The 21,753-nt window shown below is 42.8% G+C and overlaps 2 protein-coding genes across 2 annotated transcripts in view; both read left to right on the top strand.

The window, feature by feature from the left end:
* Positions 1-21,753, top strand: part of LOC309541710 (cytosolic phospholipase A2 delta-like) — a 74,392-nt gene that overhangs the window by 42,253 nt on the left and 10,386 nt on the right. The gene's annotated exons all lie outside the window — the stretch shown is intronic.
* LOC309541672 (cytosolic phospholipase A2 beta-like) overlaps positions 10,356-21,753 on the top strand; it is a 45,310-nt gene continuing 33,912 nt past the window's right edge. Inside the window, exon 1 of the mRNA XM_082239799.1 lies at positions 10,356-10,510. Coding sequence (XP_082095925.1) covers positions 10,490-10,510 — 21 coding nt within the window. The 5' untranslated portion in view covers positions 10,356-10,489. The remainder of the gene's footprint in view (positions 10,511-21,753) is intronic.

Consider the following 21,753-nt stretch of genomic DNA (forward strand, 5'->3'; position numbering starts at 1 on the left):
ATCGCCACTTGGTAGGCTCGACGTTGAGCTCTAACCTGTGTCCGGTCAGATTCGGAGTGAGTTTTCTGCCACCGACGCTCTAGCCGTCTCAGCGATTGTTTCATCGCCCTCAGCTCCGAAGAAAACCACGGGGCTGTCCGGGCTCCATGCAATCGGAGAGGGCGCTTCGGAGCCAGACAGTCGATAGCCCTGGTTAACTCCGCATTCCAGCGGGACCACCAGGGAATCAGCTGAAAGGCCACCAACATGGGATAAAGCATCCCCTACCACTCTCTGGAAACCATTTGGATCCATTAAGTGGCGGGGGCGGACCATCCGAATTGGTCCCACCTCCCTGCAGAGGGGAATGGTCGCGGAGAAGTCCAGTTGCACCAGGAAGTGATCTGACCATGGCACTTCTTTGAAGTATTTCTCCCCAGAAAGTAACATGATGCTTTTTCTTATCATGGAGAGAACCGAGTGTTACAGGCTGCAGTTCTATACTCACTTGCCTGGGCATTTGTATATACAGGGGTACCTCGCATTAAGTACTTAATTTGTTCTGCAGGTCCGTTCTTAACCTGAAACTGTTCTTAACCTGAAGCACCACTTTAGCTAATGGGGCCTCCCGCTGCCGCCGTGCCGCTGGAGCACGATTTCTGTTCTCATCCTGAAGCAAAGTTCTTAACCTGAAGCACTATTTCTGGGTTAGCAGAGTCTGTAACCTGAAGCGTATGTAACCCGAGGTACCACTGTATTGCTCTGACAGGCATTTATGTCTTCATTCTCAAAGCAGTCTGAGAAAATTAAGCCCCCTCTTCCATTTCTTTGAACAGTGTTTAGAATCAGGGTGTCTGTATAATATCTAAGCTAATCCTGGCTTTTTCCTGGTGATAATTAAGGTTAACTATCTTTTGACAGCATAATAGGATAATTGCTGGATTACAGTATATTCTTAAGGAACCTATTGTATCATATTCCATAATCCAAGAAACATGAATAAAGATTGAGCATTCCCGCTACAACAGCTGACTAAATGTCTCGTGTATTTTTGCTGCTGTTTTATCGGGTTTACCGGTAGTTTATAGGTAATTCATTGTAAACCACGCTACGCTGCTGATGCCAGTAACCTCATGTATTATTATCACAATTATTATTACAATTATTCATTTTATTTCTATGCCGCTTTATATTTTTAAGAAAAAAATCTCAAAGCGGATTACAACCTACATTAAAACATCACACAAAACAATCCAGAATAAAATGTTGCTGAAGAAAGTCAAATACATTCAAAGCGTCATAATTAACAGGAAACTACAATATTATCTTAAAGACTTCAAAATAGAACGTTACAAAGGAGGTCAAGTACAGAAGGCACATTTAACATAGCAAATATTAACATTTCAAAAGAAAGCATTAAATGCACATTTAAAACAGCAGTTCCTAGGATCTTCTTCAGGAGGCATTTCATTTGGTTTTATTTTTTACGTAATCATCACCAAATGTTTTATATCCTGCTGAGATGCAACCTAGATTTCTATTTTTGATACTAAATATTCAAAAGGGGATCCTAACAAATCCTTAGGGATCTAGATAGTTCTGCTGCAGCACAGGCCCTTGGAATCCTCTTTGCACACTGTACTTCGAAGGTCAGCACTTCCTACAAGAATCTGGAAAAAGAGCATGGAGGGAGAGCATTTTCAGAGGAAAAGAGGAGGTTGAATCTCCACAAAAAACAAGGTTTGATACGCAAAGATGCCACATATTCTGTGCTGTGATCCGTTCTGTATGTTCATAACCTTCTTGCTCAAATTACAAGAGTGAAATTGGTAAGGCTGGGCAACAGCCCTGGCAACAGACAAGATATGGTACAGCCCTGTGGGGAGAATGGGGAATCTTCCCTTTCTGCAGGAAACCCTTTTCAAGCCCATCTTGGGTGAGATTTCAGCAGACATTGTTGGCATGCTTTCAGACCTTTCTTGAAACCCACATGGCAACTAAAGTCCTTAGCTGGAGATAGTGAGGCATGTGCTTAACTCCTTGTTTGAAATCAGTGGGACTTGGAAGTATTTAAATTTTCTGAGGGGGGAAAGCCATGATTCTTAGGAAACCAAATTTTGTGCCAAAGTTCAGACTCCATGCAGTAACGTTCACTCTCATTTCCTTTTTCCATCTGCAGTTATGAAACTGAAAAATAAAGCTGAGATTTTGAAGGAGGCTATTTGTGTGATAGGATTTGGAGTCCAAGCAGCAGAATCAAATGAATACTGAACCCCTGGTTGCCTCCCTATGGCCAAGGTAGGGCAATGAGGAGCAAGTAGATTAGGCAAAGTGAAGTGGTTACCTCAACGAGCTAATGTGGAGTTTATTGAGAAGGCAGCAAATTGTTAGATGTTTAGGTTGTTTTTTATTGTATTTTGACGGTCAAGAATGCAGGGAAGAGCTGCTCATGAGATTTTCTGCTCCAGGCCCAAAATAAATTAGCTGGCCTTGGGTAATTGACATATCCTGCAAAAAATTACTTGGTTGGTCCTGGGAACAGAAAAGCAGCAGCTCTCTCTCCTCCTCCTCTCTGTGTTTAACCTGTTGACTTCTCTGCTCCAAATTTCCCTCCTCCACCCTGTTTCACTCATGAGTTTCCCTCCCAAATACATACTGTACTGAGTAAGAAGCCAACTAGGGGAAAGGGGGTATAAATAGTAAGCCATTTGGAGTGTACAACAGATTTTTTTTTGGGGGGGGGGAGTTAAGCACTTTCACTCCAAGTATCCTCTCCTTTTCTGGATTGGTGTGAGGACAGTTAAAGTTCAGTTACATAGGATTGTGTATAATTTGCAATTAGCACAGCACTACACATACTGAGTTGTATCTGACTAAATCATACCCAGGTAGACCTGTTGAAATCAGTGCATAAAGTTGACTTAAGTCCATCGAGTTCAGTGCGTCCACACTGAGTATGACTATATTTCCGTTGATGTAAATTGTTATAAGGATATAATGGTGCTTTTTATGTTTGGCATTTTCTGCGGAAGAACATTCCTTAATGAGCACATGATGACAATTCTCACATAGATTGCACTATGAAATATACACCTAAACTGCAGACCTAAGAGCTTTACTAATTAGAATTCAGGTTGTTATAAAAGTTGGTGCTATTCCAGAAAGGAAACTTGTGACAGATGTGGCTAGGAACCTGTATTACCACTGCACCCTCCCCTATCTTCATCTTGAGCAATACCCCCAGAGGCACGTAGGAAGCTGCCTTATACTGAGTCAGACCTTGCTTCATCTAGCTCAGTACTGTCCGTATTGGGTTGTAGCATCTCTCCAGGGTTTCAGACAGGGCTCTGCTTTCTCAGCTGAAGGTGTCAGGGCTTGAACCAAGAACCTTTCATGGGCAGAGCAGGTGCTCTACCCCTGAGCTATGGCTCTTCCTTCACGACTCAGTCACAAACAGAGTTCATATATTAGAAAGCAGACTCTGTGGAACCTCTTTCCATTCAACTTTGTTGCTTGTTTTGGGTGGCTTTTAGTCAGCCAATTTGGATATACTTGTATGGTGAATGAGGACTGGAAATGCTGTTTACAGCTTGTTTGGAATAATCCTTCTGGAATGTTCCCTGCAGTGTAGCTAGGCTTGCTTGCTTGGTTCAGCTTTTCTATAGCACTGGACCTGCAATTAAAGTCCTGCTCTATTTCTGCATTTTACTTCCTGATTTCCTCTCCTCCTTGTCACATGATTCCCTGTCTCACAGCCTCTCTCTTCCATCCTAGTCTTTGCTTTTTCCTCGTGTTGGCTTCCTAATGCCTCCCTTCCTTTGCCTTCCTTGCTCCTGCAGCCTCTTCATAGGAGCCAGCTCCTAGGGGCTGAGGTTCCTCCGGCACCTCCAATAAAATATTAGAGGGGGCTGCCCCTAGTTGATAGGCATTGCCATTCAAATGGTGTGCCCAGCAAAGTTTGGCAGGGGAACTGACTGTACATAGAAACATTGGTGGAAGTGCCTGGGGACCAGAAAAATGTCCACTTTGCTCCAAGAAGATGGAGCAAAAGGAAGCACCGAAGGCAGAGAAAGCTTGTCTTCTTCACAAAAGAATTACGTATGTCTAATAATGACAGCAAATTGGCACAACTACATAGGAAAAGTATGGTAGCTGATCTCTATGGAAATCCAGGTGCAAAGTCCAATTTAAGGACCAAAAATGCCAACTTAACTACAATACATGCTGCAGAACAGTGACTATCTGAAGAAGAAAAAGGTTTCCCATCATTTTTTTAAAAAGCCTAACGAGGAAAAATAATTGCGGGTGTTTCCATGCTAGCGTTTCCAGTGGGATCATTGCACCTTGTGCATGGAAGATTTCCTGCAGCATCCACATAAAATGGTTGTTATCAGAATGGCAACCCACACTACTCCCCCCCCCCCAATAGTAATAATAATCTGAATTTACCCTTTCCAGGGAAAATCTAATAAATTAAGAAAATAAAAAACTTGTTGCGAGCGACCCACTTATGGGACCTCAGGACTGCTTACTGTATTAAGTGTCTTTCTGCAAACACCCTGGATAATGTGAGGATTTTGGAAGTGAGCCAAGGCAACTGAGAGCGGTGTGGGATACAGGGAAATGGAACATGGCCTATGGGGAAGGAGGTTACACTGAATGGAATGCAGGCATTGCTCAGTCTCAGGTGTATATCAGGGATAAGAGAGAGAAAGAGGGCCTGAAAAGAATGCAAGCAAAAGGAGCTTTTTTATATATATAATATTTTATTAGGTTTTATCCATAGAAAAGTTTAGAAAAATACAAAAATGAAAAAGATACAAAATTACAAAATACAAAAATACAGACATTAAACACAAAGAAAGAAAAAGAAAAAAACACATATAAAAGAAAACAAAAATTCCCTCTTTCTTAATTTCTCATCTTTAGTTAACTTATTTTCCTGACTTCCTCACGTCTCCCATTTTTGTATCCCTTTTAAAAATTGGTTCAGCAAATTCATGTCCTATTAGTTTATCTATTATTAATCCCATCTTACATTTTACCTTGTTGCTAGAACCCCTTTCAATGTCATCAGCATTCAAAAATTTTACAATATTTCTGCAAATAAGTTTTAAATTTCCTCCAATCTTCTTCCACCAACTCTTCTCCCTGGTCTCGGATTCTGCCAGTCATTTCCGCCATCTCCATATAGTCTATTAGTTGCATCTGCCATTCTTCCAAGGTGGGTAGGTCTTGTGTCTTCCAATGCTTTGCGATGAGAATTCTTGCTGCTGCTGTAGCATACATAAAAAAGTTCTATCCTTCTTTAACACCGATTGGCCAACTATGCCCAGGAGAAAGGCCTCTGGTTTCTTCGGGAAAGTATATTTAAATACCTTTTTCATTTCATTATATATCATTTCCCAGAAAGCCTTGATCCTTGGGCACGTCCACCAAAGGTGAAAAAATGTACCTTCAATTTCTTTACATTTCCAACATTTGTTATCGGGCAAGTGATATATTTTTGCAAGCTTGACTGGAGTCATGTACCACCTGTACATCATTTTCATAATATTCTCTTTTAGGGCATTACATGCCGTGAATTTAATCCCGGTGGTCCACAACTTCTCCCAGTCAGCAAACATAATATTATATCCTATATCTTGTGCCCATTTTATCATTGCAGATTTTACTGTTTCTTCCTCAGCATTCCATTTCAACAGCAGATTATACATTCTTGAAAGTATCTTAGCATTGGGTTCTAAGAATTCTGTTTCTAACTTTGATTTTTCCACCTGGAAACCAATTTTTTTATCCAAGTTATAAACCTCTCTTATTTGAAAGTAATGTAACCAGTCTTGCACCTTCTCTTTAAGTTTGTCATAACTCTGCAATTTCAGTTTGTCACCTTCCTGTTCTAAAATTTCCCAATATTTTGGCCATTTAGCCTCCATGTTGAGTTTTTTCAAAGCTTTCGCTTCCATAGGTGATAGCCACCTTGGGGTTTTACTCTCCAGAAAATCTTTGTACCTTGTCCAGACATTAAACAATGCTTTCCTGACAATATGGTTTTTAAATGCCTTATGTGCTTTTACCTTGCCATACCATAAATATGCATGCCACCCAGATATGTTACCATACCTGTCAGAGCTGCTTCCAGATCCTAGCTCACAGAGGATCACGCTAGCCAGCGATCATTTAGTAAAAGTCTTTATTGAGTTACAGTTTCCATTCTCAAGCTGCTGCGTGCAACTCTACGTCTTATGGGTCAGACCGGCGAAGCTCCGTCTGAGTCTCCGCCCCTTGTACACCAACTTAATATCCTAGCCTTACTCCACCTTTTCCGCCTGACTGTTCTTCTCTGGGTCCCTCTGCCCCCCGGGGTCTCTTCCTTCCTGGATTCTTCTGACGCCGACCCCCCGGACCCTCCTGTCTCCTTGCGCCGGGCTTTAGGACCTGGCTCCCTTTCCGGGCTGCTTACTGCGCCACCTTCCTGTGCATTTGAACTTGGCGCGCGCGCCCAACCTTCCACTTTCCGTCTGACCGTTTCTTCGCTCCCCGATGGAGGTGTGGCCACTCCTGACTCGTGCCCTCCCTCCTGTTGTGAGCTGCCAGCGCTTGATACCTGACGCCCTTCCTCTCCCCTGCTCTCTGTTGGTGACGCTGGTCCCGATTTCCAACTGCTCCCCTCTGAGCCCCCTCTGGCCCTTTCCTCCTGGGGTGTCCCCCTAGGCTCCCCCCTTGCCCTGGCCACTGGTGCTCCTTTCTGTGAATCTTCTGATTCACTGGAAAGACTCGGAGATCTCGGGTCGTCGTCATCACTCATCCTTTCTTCTGCCTCCTCCCCCTCGCTCTCTGTTTCCTCCCTTGCCCTTGCCTCTGCTCCTGAACCCCTGACAATACCCTTCAAGATCCAAAACATCTGTATTCTCAAGAAGTAGCCATTCCTTCAGTCAGCAAAAAGCTGCTGACTCATAATAAAGTTTAAAGTCTGGCAGGGCAAACCCCCCTCTGTCTTTAGCATCAGTAAGGATCTTAAATTTTATTCTGGGCTTTTTGCCCTGCCAGACAAATCTAGATATATCTCTTTGCCACTTCTTGAAACAGTCCATCTTATCAATAATTTGCAATGATTGAAATAAAAATAACATTCTCAGCAATACATCCATCTTAATAACAGCAATTCGACCCAGCAAGGAAAGCTTCAGATTCGTCCAAATTTCTAGATCTTTTTTCACCTCTGACCAGCATTTCTCATAGTTGCTACTTGACCAAAATCCTGGATTGCTTCTAGGGCCCTCTTAGTGCTGGATATCGGCTCCTGTAAAGTCATAATGAGATCATCTGCAAAAGCTTTAAGTTTGTATTGTTTAACTCCGACCTGGATACCTTGAATCAAATGGTCCCTTCTAATCATGTTTAGCAAAACCTCCAGGACCGAAATGAAAAGCAATGGGGAAATTGGGCAACCTTGTCGTGTTCCTTTCTCTATTTTAAACTCTTCTGTAACCACATTGTTTACTATCAATTTAGCTTTTTGTTCAGAATATATCGCACCTATACCATTTTCAAAGTTTTGTCCAACCCCCATCCCCTGAAGATTTTTCTTCATAAAACTCCAAGAAATGTTGTCAAAGGCTTTCTCCGCATCTACGAAAATCAAGACTGCTTTTGTGTTAATGTTCCCCTGTAGCTTTTCTAGAATGTTAATTATATTCCTCGTATTGTCCGATAGATGTCTTCCAGAGAGAAAGCCGGCCTGGTCTTTATGTATCACCTCTGCCAAAACTTTTTTCAGTCTTCTAGCCAAGATATTTGCAAAGATTTTGTAATCCACATTAAGTAGGGATATGGGGCGATAGTTCTTAAGTTGTGTCTTTTCAGACTCAGTTTTCGGTATAAGTGTGATATAGGCTTCTTTCCACGGCAAAAGGAGCTTTTTTTTGCCCAGCTTCAGCTACTCAGCTATGCAAATCACGTAGCCCATGCAAATCAGGCTGTCATGTGACCCATGTGTGTATGCGCATATGGAACACATAGATCAAGGTTGGGACAGATCTCTACGCTTGCTCTCCCCTCCCCAGTATGTTCTCACTAATACACATCAGGAAAAGGCTTGAGGTAATTGGCAGCTAAGATACATATAGAATTATTATTTTTAAAGGTGGAGATATACCAAATGTGAAGACAAAAAAGCCTCCAAGAACGATACATGTGCATGTTATTAATAGAGTAGACCAGGGGAATCATTGTAAAATAATCCGATTTACTGTGATACTGAGAATAACACAGAGACGTATTCTAAAGAGTTATGTTTCTGTTGAGCAGAGATGCCAAAGGAAAATGTGAAACAACCCAGCCACGTGACAGAGTTCACTGGGAGTTTTGCTGGAGCACATACATATTACGCCTTTATCTGTTACATTGCCAAGAACACTTCAGCATGTGAAAAACACCATACAGCTTGCTATAGAGAATTTGAAAATGAATACACATTTTGCAATATTGCTTAGCAAAATATTTCTGGTAGCTTAATTGTTATGAAAGATTATGTATCTTTTGTATTTTGTGATATTTCAATTATTTTGTTACTATTGGTGTATATATTTTATGTAAACATTGTTGAGGCTTGCATGACATAAAGCAGTGTATATGAACGAAGAACATTCAATGCTTCATTTATTTAATTGCCTCCAACGAGGCACCTTTATTTCTATATTTATACCACACCTCTCCTGTTCAAGCTAGTGAACATTATTTATGCTCTTCCCATTTTATCCTCACAACAGTCTAACTTTGAGGAAGGTTGAGTGACAGTGACTGGCCAAAGGACACCAGCGAGCTTCATGGCCGGGTGGAGCCATGAACTGATTTAAAATACAATCAAAATGTGTACAGAACAATTATATATGAAAACCATTTTAAAAAACCACACACCCACACACATACATAATCTAAAGCAACAATAACAACACATGTATGAAACCAATTCAAATCCAATAGAGATGTGCCTACTGGATTACTGGGCCACATGCAACATGCAAACTCCGTTTTTTTTGGCAGTCCCAAGGAGTCTAGGAAACAGGAAGTGGCTCCTGGGTCCCTCATGCCTCCTTCACACATGTCCCTCAGCATGTCTTGTGTGGGGAAACTAGTCGCGCTGCCCTAAATCTGGCACTGGCTTGCAACCATCAGTGCCAGGGAGCAGAGGGCTAGGCAAGAGCTGCCCTCATGTCCCCGGAGCAGTAGAGACCCAGCAGTGATGCTGCCACTGCTTTTGAGTTGGGGGTGCTCCTCATTGTCTCTGTTGTGCACGGGTCAAGGGGTTTGCTGGAGAACGGGGAGCAGTGAGGTAGGGAGCAGCAGCAGAGGTTTGAGGTGATCAGGGTAGGTAGATCTTGGCTGTGCAGAAAAACCTGCCTGGTGGGGGCAAACGAGGGCTTCTGATTTTAGATTTTTTTGGGGGGGATTTTTAAGATCCCCACCTCTAATGCCTCTCACATCAAAAGCACACATAAACACATACAGTGGTACCTCAGGTTACATAAGCTTCAGGTTACATACGCTTCAGGTTACAGACTCCACTAACCCAGAAATATTACTTCAGGTTAAGAACTTTGCTTCAGGATGAGAACAGAAATTGTATTCCGGTGGCGCGGCAGCTGCAGGAGGCCCCATTAGCTAAAGTGGTGCTTCAGGTTAAGAACAGTTTCAGGTTAAGTACAGACCTCCGGAACGAATTAAGTACTTAACCTGAGGTACCACTGTATAGGTAAGGACAAGGAAACTCACGGTGGACAGGGAAGGGTATATTCCAAACTGCAACAGTGTGGGGAGAGATGGGATGTGGTGACCATGGATTTGGGGGTCACTTTGTCTGCATTCGGATCTCCCTGCTTGGGATTTCAGGGGTTGGATTCTCTCACACACCCCAATCTTGGGTTCTCCTGCATTTTCATGTAGTGCATCTATATCTATCTATCATCTATCTATCTATCTATCTATCATCTATCTATCTATCTATCTATCTATCTATCTAGGAACCACCCTGAGTTTGTGTGTTCCATTTGTTTAATGAATAAATATATTGAATCTATTATTTGTTTAATTATATATATTTAAACATATTGTGTATATTAAATAATATTAACTACATTGCAAAACACTTTCATGAACAATATGGAAATTTAATTCAGTGTGTGGCCTGTGGGTTCTGTCTTGAAGAACTCTTGCAGCCCACTTTGTCTTTGGGGGTTGGACCGCCCTGACTTAGAGGGCTTGTTGAAAGAGGAAGGACTTGTGTTTCAGGAAATGTAAATTACTTCATCTGGCTTTATGGCACTAAAGTCTGTGTGTTTCAAGTATTCCACATGCTGGCAGCATACACTGTTCCTTCCTGCCCAAGGGCCATAGTAGGCGGAGTTCAGAGGCGACATATATGGAGCAGCAGCAACACCTTTGAATGCAGTTTGCCTGTTAACCTGTTGTTAAGCATTGCTGATGACAGTGGCGCTACGACTTCCCAAGAATGGGGACCGCAGCCGAGAAGGTAAGGAAAATAACTTCTCACAATTTGTTTTATCTTTATATTTTGTTTTATCTGGGGAGTGGGGTGGGTGGGGGTGTACCCAACTCCTCCCTGGATCTGAATAGTCTGAAAATGCCCATGTTCAAACAACTTTTGGAATGTATGTCTGATGTAGTAGCAGGCATGGTTTTGCTTCGGGGAGAGTTTTAATGAAGCAACTGGTTCCTGCTCTGTGAGATAAAGGTGTGCCTCTGCACCATTTGATTCAGAATGGTACAAGCATGGGATTTGGTTTGAAATGAAAGGAACTGTTTAAAACTAATACACATTTATTAGATTTATTAACAATGGCAGCAGGGGGTTTATTAACAACATGTTGTTTTTAAAAAGTATATGAAAAGGAAGACAATTTGACAGTTCAGGAGCTACAGGAAAAAAATAACAAAAAGTCTCGTGGCACCTTAAAGACAGCCAAATTTTATGTCATAAGCTTTTGTCACTGGCTGTACTTTTGCATTTCAAGGCCATTTAGCTTTGACATTTCTCTCTCTCTGTCAGTCTTTCTCTACCCATTTAGAGAAGATATACAACTGGGGATCACATGTGCTCATGTTAGGGATGTGCAGAACCTACTTGCGGAATTCTGTTGGCAGTTTAGTTTCTCAATTCTAGCAGGAATTATGGTTGCCAGTTTGACACATTTTGGATGCACACCATTTCATTCATTATCAAGACGAAAGATCTATCTAGTCCAGCATCTTGTAATCACAGTGGCAATACCCTAGATCTAAGGTCATATATTTTTATTTATTTTATTTATTAAATTTGTATAGTGCCTTAGACCCGCAGATCTCAGAGTGGTCACAACATAAAATCACAATATAAAAACACAAAATACATAATGAAAACAAAAAGAACCCAATTAACGCCCCCATCCTATCCATCCAGCCATTATACTATCATTTTATTTGTATGCTGGCTTTCTGTAGTTAAAACCACACTGATGGTGGCTGTTAACATGAAAAAGTTGCAAACATAGCAAAAGCAGTCAAACAGAAAATCAGGATATGAATTCAAAAGTAATACGGTTCCATCTTAATTAGCCTAAAAACAAATTATTTTAATGCTAGCACTAAGTGCACCAGGATGCTATTAAAATGGAAAATGGTGTAACTACCAGCAGCAAGACATGTCGGGAGCAGCCTGGGTGGTGATTGCTGTTTTGCAGATCAGAGATTAGGTACAGAAGATAACACTTGGGGAAGAGGTCAGGGAGGACACTGACAACGAAGAATGTGGATGAGATAGAAAGTATTTTTGAATCTTCTTTGAATCGATGCATACCTGCCCCATGCTCTGAATCCTCATGTGCACATGTGTACTGCAAGTCATCAACATATAGAAAGACTTCCAAGAACATATGTGCTGAACAGAGAATACTTGCAGTACTGAGCACCCTTCTGGTTGGTGTGGGTATCTCTTGGATTCCAAACTCCCCTCCCATCCAGTTACGGGAATGTCAGGTCTGATCATTGGCAATGCTGAGTGAGGGGATCGATGTAATATAACAGGGATCGCCATGCACACAAGCCTGGATGTTGGGTCGTGTGCTTATTTCCACTGGGAACACTGTCTGTGTGTCGCAAGGTGTTTGTGTTGGAAGGAGGCTTCCTTACATAAGTCACCCTCGCTGGATCAGGCAAATGTGGATTAAAGGTGCTTATCAGAGTTACCTTGGCATCCTCAGTTGGGAGTCCTTTACGGAACTAAAGAATAGGACATGCCATTGCAGCAATAATAACAGCAACAGCAACAACTCTTTAAAGCCCTAAAAGGCCTGGCCCAGTATACCAGCTTCCACTCCCATCATTCAGCCCAGACACTGAGGTTCAGCTCCAAGGGCCTTCTGGCGGTTCCCTCACTGCAAGAAGTGAGGTTACAGGGAACCAGGCAAAGGGCCTTCTCGGTAGTGGTGCCCACCCTGTGGAACGCCCTCCCATCAGATGTGAAGGAAATAAACATCTACCTGAAGACATCTGAAGGCAGACCAGTTTAGGGAAATTTTTAATATTTGGTATTATATTGTTTTTTTAGTATTCTGTTGGGAGCCGCCCAGAGTGGCTGGGGAAACCCAGCCACTTGGGTGGGGTATAAATAAATAAATAAATAAATAAATAAATAAATATAATAATAATAACTATTATTATTAATTATTACTATTATTATTAGCAGTGTCAGTATTTGAGTCCCTGTTCTCTTCTTTTGAGACACAGCAGCTGGGTTTATAGCGTTGGAGCTACAGCACACTAATGAGTAGTTACCTAGAAAAGACTTCATGATCTATTTGGGTGTGTACAGATGTTCCTTTAAACACCTCCCCCCTTTCAGGTGAGCCCAACAGCTCTCTCCTTCACACTGAATCCCACAAATAGACCCACCAGCAATTCAAAAACCCCACCCTACCCCTAATGCTTCAGGCAAACTGTTTCATGTTAATGCACTGCATGGATACTTTATAATGTTCATTTGTTGCTTGCTCATTTCTTGCAACCACGTTGCAAAACGGATTTGGGTGGGCAGAAGTGGGGAAAGCAGGCTTCGGATGCTGCAGTCACATGTGGACCAGCACTGCTGCTGTAAAGCTATCGGAAGTGATGTCCACAGAGCCTGGCCCTGGAGGAGGTGAGGTCCCATAAGCATATTTCCTGATCAAACGAACACACATTTGGATGCCCTTAATATCTGTGAATATCCAAGACAGTGGCGTAGCGTGGGTTGTCTGCACCCGGGGCAAGGCAAGTAATTTGCGCCCCCTAACCCGTGGATTTGCGCCCCCTAACCCTAACCCCTAGATGTTGCGCCCGGTGCGGCCACCCCCTCCCTGCACCCCCCACGCTACGCCACTGATCCCAGACAGAGTTGTTGTCCAAAGAGACATGGATTGTATTCAGGCCAAGCTCTTCCCCCGCATTAGTCATTTGCTGTAGGAACAGTGCCTTAATATATATTTTAAATATACGATTCGAGCCATTGGAGACATGGATGGAGTTAATTGCATGCTTGCTTGCTCCAAAGGGTTTATAAGCAACGCTTTCCTCCACTGCTCCTTGACCCAATGCGCACCACATTCAGCATTATGCCTTGTCACAAAGAAACGAGTGCCCAGTAGTCAGGGACACTTAAGCTTGCGTTTGCCAGTAACTGAAAGAAGTGTGGTTTTGTTGTTGAGAAAGTCGGTTACTAAAGCAGGCTTCCCTCTTTGCAAAGGAAGTGGGCACTTCGCCCTCTGTTTCCTGAAGCATATCTGCAAGAGGATCAACCCTGTACTTTTATGAGCAGAGGGTGCAGGATGCTGTGGCTCAGCAGCCATTCAGAGTATGTACTAGGGAGGGAATAGTGACAGGAGAAGCTATGTAGGAGCAGACTGGATAGCAGTGGGAGACAGGAAGAACTGGGAAGCAAATGCATCTGCAGGCCACACTCTCCCCTCTTTTAGCCACTGGGCGTGGGAAGGACATGAAAAAAAGAAAACACGTTAAGGAAAAAAACGTATTTTTGTGCTTTGATTTTGTTGTTGCAAACACATAGTTTAAGAGTTACATAACTAGGGTGACTAGAGCTTACTGTAAAACACATTTGCATAGTGCTGTTATTACCAAAGCTTAATTGTATAGCAAGAACACATGCAGACGGATGATGCCTCTAGACATCTTTGCTGCCAGAGTTTACTGGCTTCTCAGAAAACACAGCTAATTTAAAACACGGCGTCTCACTTTGTGCCTCAGCAAACTTGGTAGTATGGTATTCCTGCTGCCAAGACCACCCTCCCTTGGGCAATGCTTAGGCAATTGTGTTTGGGTGGCATGGAAGGGCAGCAAATAGTTCCTTATATAATTAATTATTGTTTCATTTTTACTCACGAGAGATCATAGAATCATAGAGTTGGAAGAGACCACAAGGGCCATCGAGTCCAACCCCCCTGCCAAGCAGGAAACACCATCAGAGCACTCCTGACATATGGTTGTCAAGCCTCTGCTTAAAGACCTCCAAAAAAGGAGACTCCACCACACTCCTTGGCAGCAAATTCCACTGTCGAACAGCTCTTACTGTCAGGAAGTTCTTCCTAATGTTTAGGTGGAATCTTCTTTCTTGTAGTTTGGATCCATTGCTCCGTGTCCGCTTCTCTGGAGCAGCAGAAAACAACCTTTCTCCCTCCTCTATGTGACATCCTTTTATATATTTGAACATGGCTATCATATCACCCCTTAACCTCCTCTTCTCCAGGCTAAACATGCCCAGCTCCCTTAGCCGTTCCTCATAAGGCATCGTTACCAGGCCTTTGACCATTTTGGTTGCCCTCCTCTGGACACGTTCCAGTTTGTCAGTGTCCTTCTTGAATTGTGGTGCCCAGAACTGGACACAGTACTCCAGGTGAGGTCTGACCAGAGCAGAATACAGTGGCACTATTACTTCCCTTGATCTAGATGCTATACTCCTATTGATGCAGCCCAGAATTGCATTGGCTTTTTTAGCTGCCACGTCACACTGTTGGCTCATGTCAAGTTTGTGGTCAACCAAGACTCCTAGATCCTTTTCACATGTACTGCTCTCAAGCCAGGTGTCACCCATCTTGTATTTGTGCCTCTCATTTTTTTTTTTGCCCAAGTGCAATACTTTACATTTCTCCCTGTTAAAATTCATCTTGTTTGTTTTGGCCCAGTTCTCTAATCTGTCAAGGTCGTTTTGAAGTGTGATCCTGTCCTCTGGGGTGTTAGCCACCCCTCCCAGTTTGGTGTCATCTGCAAATTTGATCAGGATGCCCTTGAGTCCATCATCCAAGTCGTTGATAAAGATGTTGAATAAGACCGGGCCCAAGACAGAACCCTGTGGCACCCCACTAGTCACTCTTCTCCAGGATGAAGAGGAACCATTGATGAGCACCCTTTGGGTTCGGTCAGTCAGCCAGTTACAAATCCACTGAGTGGTAGCATAATTAAGACCGCATTTTACCAGCTTCTTTACAAGAATATCATGGGGCACCTTGTCAAATGCCTTGCTGAAATCAAGGTAGGCTACATGCACTGTGTTCCCTTCATCTACCAGGCTTGTAATTCTGTCAAAAAACGAGATCAGGTTAGTCTGACATGACTTATTTTTCAGAAATCCATGCTGACTATTGGTGATCACAGCATTCCTTTCTAGGTGCTCACAGACTGTTTGCTTAATGATCTGCTCCAGAATCTTCCCTGGTATTGATGTCAGACTGACTGGGCGGTAATTATTTGGGTCCTCTCTTTCCCCCTTTTTGAAAATAGGGACATTTGCCCTCCTCCAGTCTGCCGGGACTTCGCCTGTTCTCCAGGAATTCTCAAAGATGACTGCCAGTGGTTCTGAGATCACATCTGCCAGTTCTTTTAATACTCTTGGGTGCAGTTCATCTGGCCCTGGAGACTTGAATACAGTGGTGCCTCACAAGACGAAATTCATTTGTTCCGCGAGTTTTTTCGTCTAGCGAATTTTTCGTCTTGCGAAGCACGGTGTCGGAAAAGTTTTGGAAAAGCTTCGAAAATTGCCAAAAACCTCAAAAAAGGCTACCACACCGCATTCTATGAGTTGCTCCTCGAAGTCAAGTCGCAACTGTATTAACGGTGTTAAGAAAAAGGAAACAAACTTGCAAAAAATGCAAGACGAAAACGGCAAGCCCATAGGGAAATTCGTCTTGCGAAGCAGCTCAAAAACCGCAAAACCCTTTCGTCTAGCGAGTTTTTCGTCTTGCGAGGCATTCGTCTTGCGGGGCACCACTGTACATCTAAACTAGCCAAGTATTCTTGTACTATCTCCTTAGTTATTCTGGGCTGTGTTTCCTCTGCTGAATCATTTGCTCCAAATTCTTCAGGTCGGGCATTGTTTTCTTTATCGGAGAAGACTGAGGCAAAGAAGGCATTGAGGAGTTCAGCCCTTTCTGTGTCCCCTGTTTGCATTTCACCATCTTCTCCTCTGAGTGACCCCACTGTTTCTTTGTTCTTCCTTTTGCTACGAACATACCCATAAAAGCCTTTTTTGTTGCTTTTAACCTCTCTAGCAAGCCTGAGTTCATTCTGTGCTTTAGCTTTTCTGACTTTGTGTCTACACTTGCTGGCTATTTGTTTGAATTCCTCTTTGGTGGTTTCCCCCCTTTTCCATTTTTTGTACACATCCTTTTTTAATCTTAACTCAGTTAAAAGTTCTTTACAGATAGGTAGCCGTGTTGGTCTGCCATAGTCAAAATAAAAAAATTCCTTCCAGTAGCACCTTAAAGACCAACTAAGTTAGTTCTTGGTATGAGCTTTCGTGTGCATGCACACTTCTTCAGATACACTGAAACAGAAGTTGCCAGATCCTTCTATATAGTGAGAAGGTGGGGAGGGGTATTACTCAGAAGGGTGGTGGGAATGGGAGATTGGCAGATAGCTGAGATGAGCCTGTTGACGACTCTTAACGACTGCAATAGGTCTTACAGGAAAAGGCAAGGGGTGAGAAGGTGAAGAATGGCTTAGTCATGTATATTGAGATAAGAATCCAATGTCTTTGTTCAAGCCAGGTCTCTCCATGGTTTTAAGTTTGGTAATGAGTTGCAATTCAGCAGCTTCTCTTTCCAGTCTATTTCTGAAATTCCTTTGTAGTAAAACAGCTACTTTGAGATCTTGTATAGAATGTCCTGGGAGATTGAAGTGTTCTCCTACTGGTTTCTCTGTTTTGTGATTCTTGATGTCAGATTTATGTCCGTTTATTCTTTGGCGTAAGGTTTGGCCTGTTTGTCCAATATAGAGAGCTGAAGGACACTGTTGGCATTTGATGGCATACACAATGTTAGACTATGAGCAATTAAATAGTCCCGAGATGGTATGTGTGATGTTGTTGGGGCCAGTAATGGTGTTGTCTGGGTGTATGTGGCAGCAAAGTTGGCATCTGGGTTTATTGCAGGCTCTGGTGCCAGTGTCCGTGTTAAGTCTGGTTGTAGTATTATTGTGGGTTAGGAGTTGTTTAAGATTGGGTGGCTGTCTGTAGGCAATGAAAGGTCTTCCTCCCAGAGCTTGAGAAAGAGAACTGTCATTGTCCAGGAGAGGTTGTAGATCTCTGATGATGCGTTGTACTGTTTTAACTTGGGAGCTGTATGTGATGACTAGAGGTGTTCTGTTGTTTTCTTTTTTGGGTCTGTCTTGCAGCAAGTTCTCTCTGGGTATCAGTCTGGCTCTGTTGATCTGTTGTCTAACTTCATCTGCTGGGTATTTTAGTTCTAAAAAGGTTTGCTGTAGATCTCTTAGGTGAGAGTCTCTGTCTGTAGAATTGGAACAGATGCGGCTGTAACGTAGTGCCTGGCTATGTTTGGTATGTTTGGGATGGTAGCTAGAGGCATGTAGATATGTTTGTCAGTCAGTTGGTTTACGGTATAAGGTGGTGTCTATGCGCCCATCCTGTATTTTTATAGTAGTGTCCAAAAAATGTATTTCTTGCATAGATTGATTCATTGTTAGGTTGATTGTGGGGTGAAAATCATTAAATTTCTGGTGAAAGGTGTCCAGGGTCTGTTGACCATGTGTCCAGATGATAAAAATATCGTCAATGTATCACAGGTACACGAGAGGTTTGAGTGGGTAGGAGTTTAGGAAACGTTCTAAATCTGCCATGAAGATGTTGGCATACTGTGGGGCCATGCGGGTGCTCATTGCTGTGCCGCTGATCTGAAGGAATAGGTCACCACCGAATTTGAAGTTGTTGTGGGTAAGGACAAATTGGCAGAGTTTGGTGGCAAGGTCCGCTGTGGTTTTATCTGAAATGGTGTTCCTTATAGCTTGTAAACCATCGTTGTGTGGGATGTTGGTATACAGAGATTCCACATCCATAGTAGCTAGTATAGTATTGTTGGGAAGATTATTTAAAGATTGTATTTTCTTCAGAAAATCTGTGGTGTCACGTACATAGCTGGGAGCACAGAGTCCATATAACCGGAGACACCCACTGTAATAGTGCCAATACCTGAAATGATGGGGCGTCCTGGATTTCCTGGTTTGTGTATTTTAGGTAGAAGATAGAAAGTTCCTGGTCGAGGTTCTGTTGGTGTGTTGGTGAGGATCTGTTCTTGGATGTGTGGGCGTAGCTCCTTAACAATCTTTAACAATCTTTATCTTCTTTAGATAGCCACCCTGGCTTCTTTAGGCACCTTCCATGTTTCCGTCTCATTGGTATTGCCTGACGTTGTGCTTTTACTATCTCCCTCTTAACAAACTCCCAGCCATCATGAACTCCCTTTCCTTTTAGTATTACTGTCCATGGGATCTCACCCAGCACTTCCCTAAGTTTTATGAAGTCGGCTTTCTTAAAGTCAAGAAATTGAGTCCTAGTATGCTTGGCTGCTCCTTTCCGCTGTATAGTAAACTTCAGAAGAGCATGATCACTCGCGCCTAATGATCCTTCCACTTCTACCCCACTAACCAGATGCACCTGTAGGATTTTCTGCCTCTGGTCCCAAAAGAACTTGGGTGCTATGTACCTTGGCTTGTGTGTGTAGAGGGGAGGGGCAGACAGGGAGCCAGTTAACCCTTTGCTTTGGGCTGCAAAATGTTTTGCCAGCCCCGGCTCCTGTTCAGGGTGCCAGCTAGCCAACCAGCCTCTTCCAGGGATATTTCTTTCCAACCCCCCCCCCTCCCGCTTCTTTCCGTTTTCTCCGCCAAAGTCAGCCAGCATTTTTGGCCAGTTAACATGCTCAGTCTTTCTGGCCTGTTTTTGAGTGCCCCATTTTATTTTATTTTTCTCCCCCCAAGGCTGCCAGTTCCTCTCTCTTGTGCATGGATAGTGGCATCTGGAACAACTTGCTCAGTGGTGCTGGAGCTGCAGCAATATAAGCTCCTGATTACCGTGTGTGTCTCTCTCTCTCTGTGTGTATCTGTGTTTAGAGTGGCAGTGACAGGGAGGTTGGGCTTGTGTGGGTATACTAACAGGACCATTGTGCAGAGTCTGCACCCCCCCCAACCTCACTGCTGCTTTGATCTTTCTTCATGTAATGTTGTTATGGACCATGTTGAGGGCTTGTAGAATATTCATTTCATGACGATGATGAAAATTGTTGTTAGCAGTAAGCCCAAGCTTGTTCAGAAAGCTCCTGGCTTGGTTGAAATTGCTTATTCCTGATCAATTGCTAAATAATAGCTATGGTGTAGTGCAGGCATCCCCAGTCTCGGCCCTCTAGCTGTTTTGGGACTACAATTCCATCATCCCTGACCACTGGTCCTGTTAGCTAGGGATGATGGGAGCTGTAGTCCCAAAACAACTGGAGGGCTGAGTTTGGGGATGCCTAGTGTAGAGTGCCAGATTAGGGCCTGGGAGACCAGGGTTCAATCCCCACTTGGCCATGAAGCTCCCTGGGTGAACTTGGGCCGGTCATTGGCTCCCAGACTAACCCATCTCACAGGGGTGTTGTGTGGATTAAAAGAGGACAGAGGGGTGTAAAGAACCATGTGCGCCATCCCGAGCTTTTGGAGGAAAAGTTGGGATATAAATGCAGTTAACAAAAAAATGGCTGTTCCACAAAATAGTCTATAACAAGATTCTACTCATCAATTTACTATGTATTCAAACTAGCCCCCAGTTATCAGAAGCAGAATAAAATGTGTTTATTAGACAATGGCAATCCTCTCTTGCATCATCAGCGTAGCTGCTCTTTTAGCATAGATATCTGTATATCTGGGACCTGACTTTTTCAGTTTTAAAATCTTGGTCCTTCAAAAAGAATTTGCTCATTCATGAATATTAGAGAAGGTACCTGCAGCCAGAAGAAAGGATTAGTAATTTGGGGGTGTTTTTTTTAACTGCCAAGTTGTCTCATTTCCTGTTTCAGAGATCTGTGCCAGAGACTAAAAAAATACATTGGTAAATGGGAGCAACCTGAAGCTTCAAAAAGTAGCCTTCCATAGTGAAAAAACTTCTATAGCATATTGGGGGTGGGGGAGGAAGGGTGTTCATGTTTAAAAATGAACTTGGACCCCTTCAATACCAGTACTTATTGCCCCTGCTGTTTCAATTCCTCCAGAACCCTAAAACTAAGCACAATAATCTAGTTGTGCTGACTGTCATTCAAGTCTAGAAAAACAGTCATAATGAACTGGCCCCAACAACATCACACATACCATCTCGGGACTATTTAATTGCTCATCGTCTAACATTGTGTATGCCATCAAATGCCAACAGTGTCCTTCAGCTCTCTATATTGGACAAATAGGCCAAACCTTACGCCAAAGAATAAACGGACATAAATCTGACATCAAGAATCACAAAACAGAGAAACCAGTAGGAGAACACTTCAATCTCCCAGGACATTCTATACAAGATCTCAAAGTAGCTGTTTTACTACAAAGGAATTTCAGAAATAGACTGGAAAGAGAAGCTGCTGAATTGCAACTCATTACCAAACTTAAAACAATGGAGAGACCTGGTCTGAACAGAGACATTGGATTCTTATCTCATTATACATGACTAAGCCATTTCTCACCTTCTCACCCCTTGCCTTTTCCTGTAAGACCTATTACAGTCGTTAAGAGTCGTCAACAGGCTCATCTCAGCTATCTGCCAATCTCCGATTCCCATCACCCTTCTGAGTAATACCCCTCCCCACCTTCTCACTATATAGAAGGATCTGGCAACTTCTGTTTCAGTGTATCTGAAGAAGTGTGCATGCACACGAAAGCTCATACCAAGAACTAACTTAGTTGGTCTTTAAGGTGCTACAGGAAGGAATTTTTTTATTTTAGTCATAATGAATAAAGTGCACTGCTTAGCTGAGGCACTGAATATTTTTACGGTATATTGATGCAAATGGTAGACATTTTAAAAATGAGGTTGGTTTTAAACATTAAAATCAATGGGCATTAATAGGCTTTAACTTTGCCAAAAGAGACTCAACATTTTTAATTGGATTCAGCACATCCTACTGGTTCTTTGTGCTGTTTACAGTATTAAAATGCAACTTTGCCTTTTTAGTGTGTAAGGAAGTTGCCCAGTTGCCCAGTGGTGGGATGCATGATTTGTATGTAAAAGGTCCCAGGTTCAGTTACTGGCATTGCCAATTAAATGGTTAGGTAGCAGGTGATGTGAAAGTCTTCTGCAGGAGGCTCTGAAGAATTGCTGCTTGACAGAGTGGACAAGGCTGGGGTCAAAAGACCTATGATCAGACATAGGAAATCAGACAGCAGCTGTAATATTACCAATAGTAATAAGAGTAAAGTCCAATA

The sequence above is a fragment of the Podarcis vaucheri genome, assembly GCF_965113315.1.
Source record: "Podarcis vaucheri genome assembly, chromosome: 1".
NCBI lineage: Eukaryota > Metazoa > Chordata > Lepidosauria > Squamata > Lacertidae > Podarcis > Podarcis vaucheri.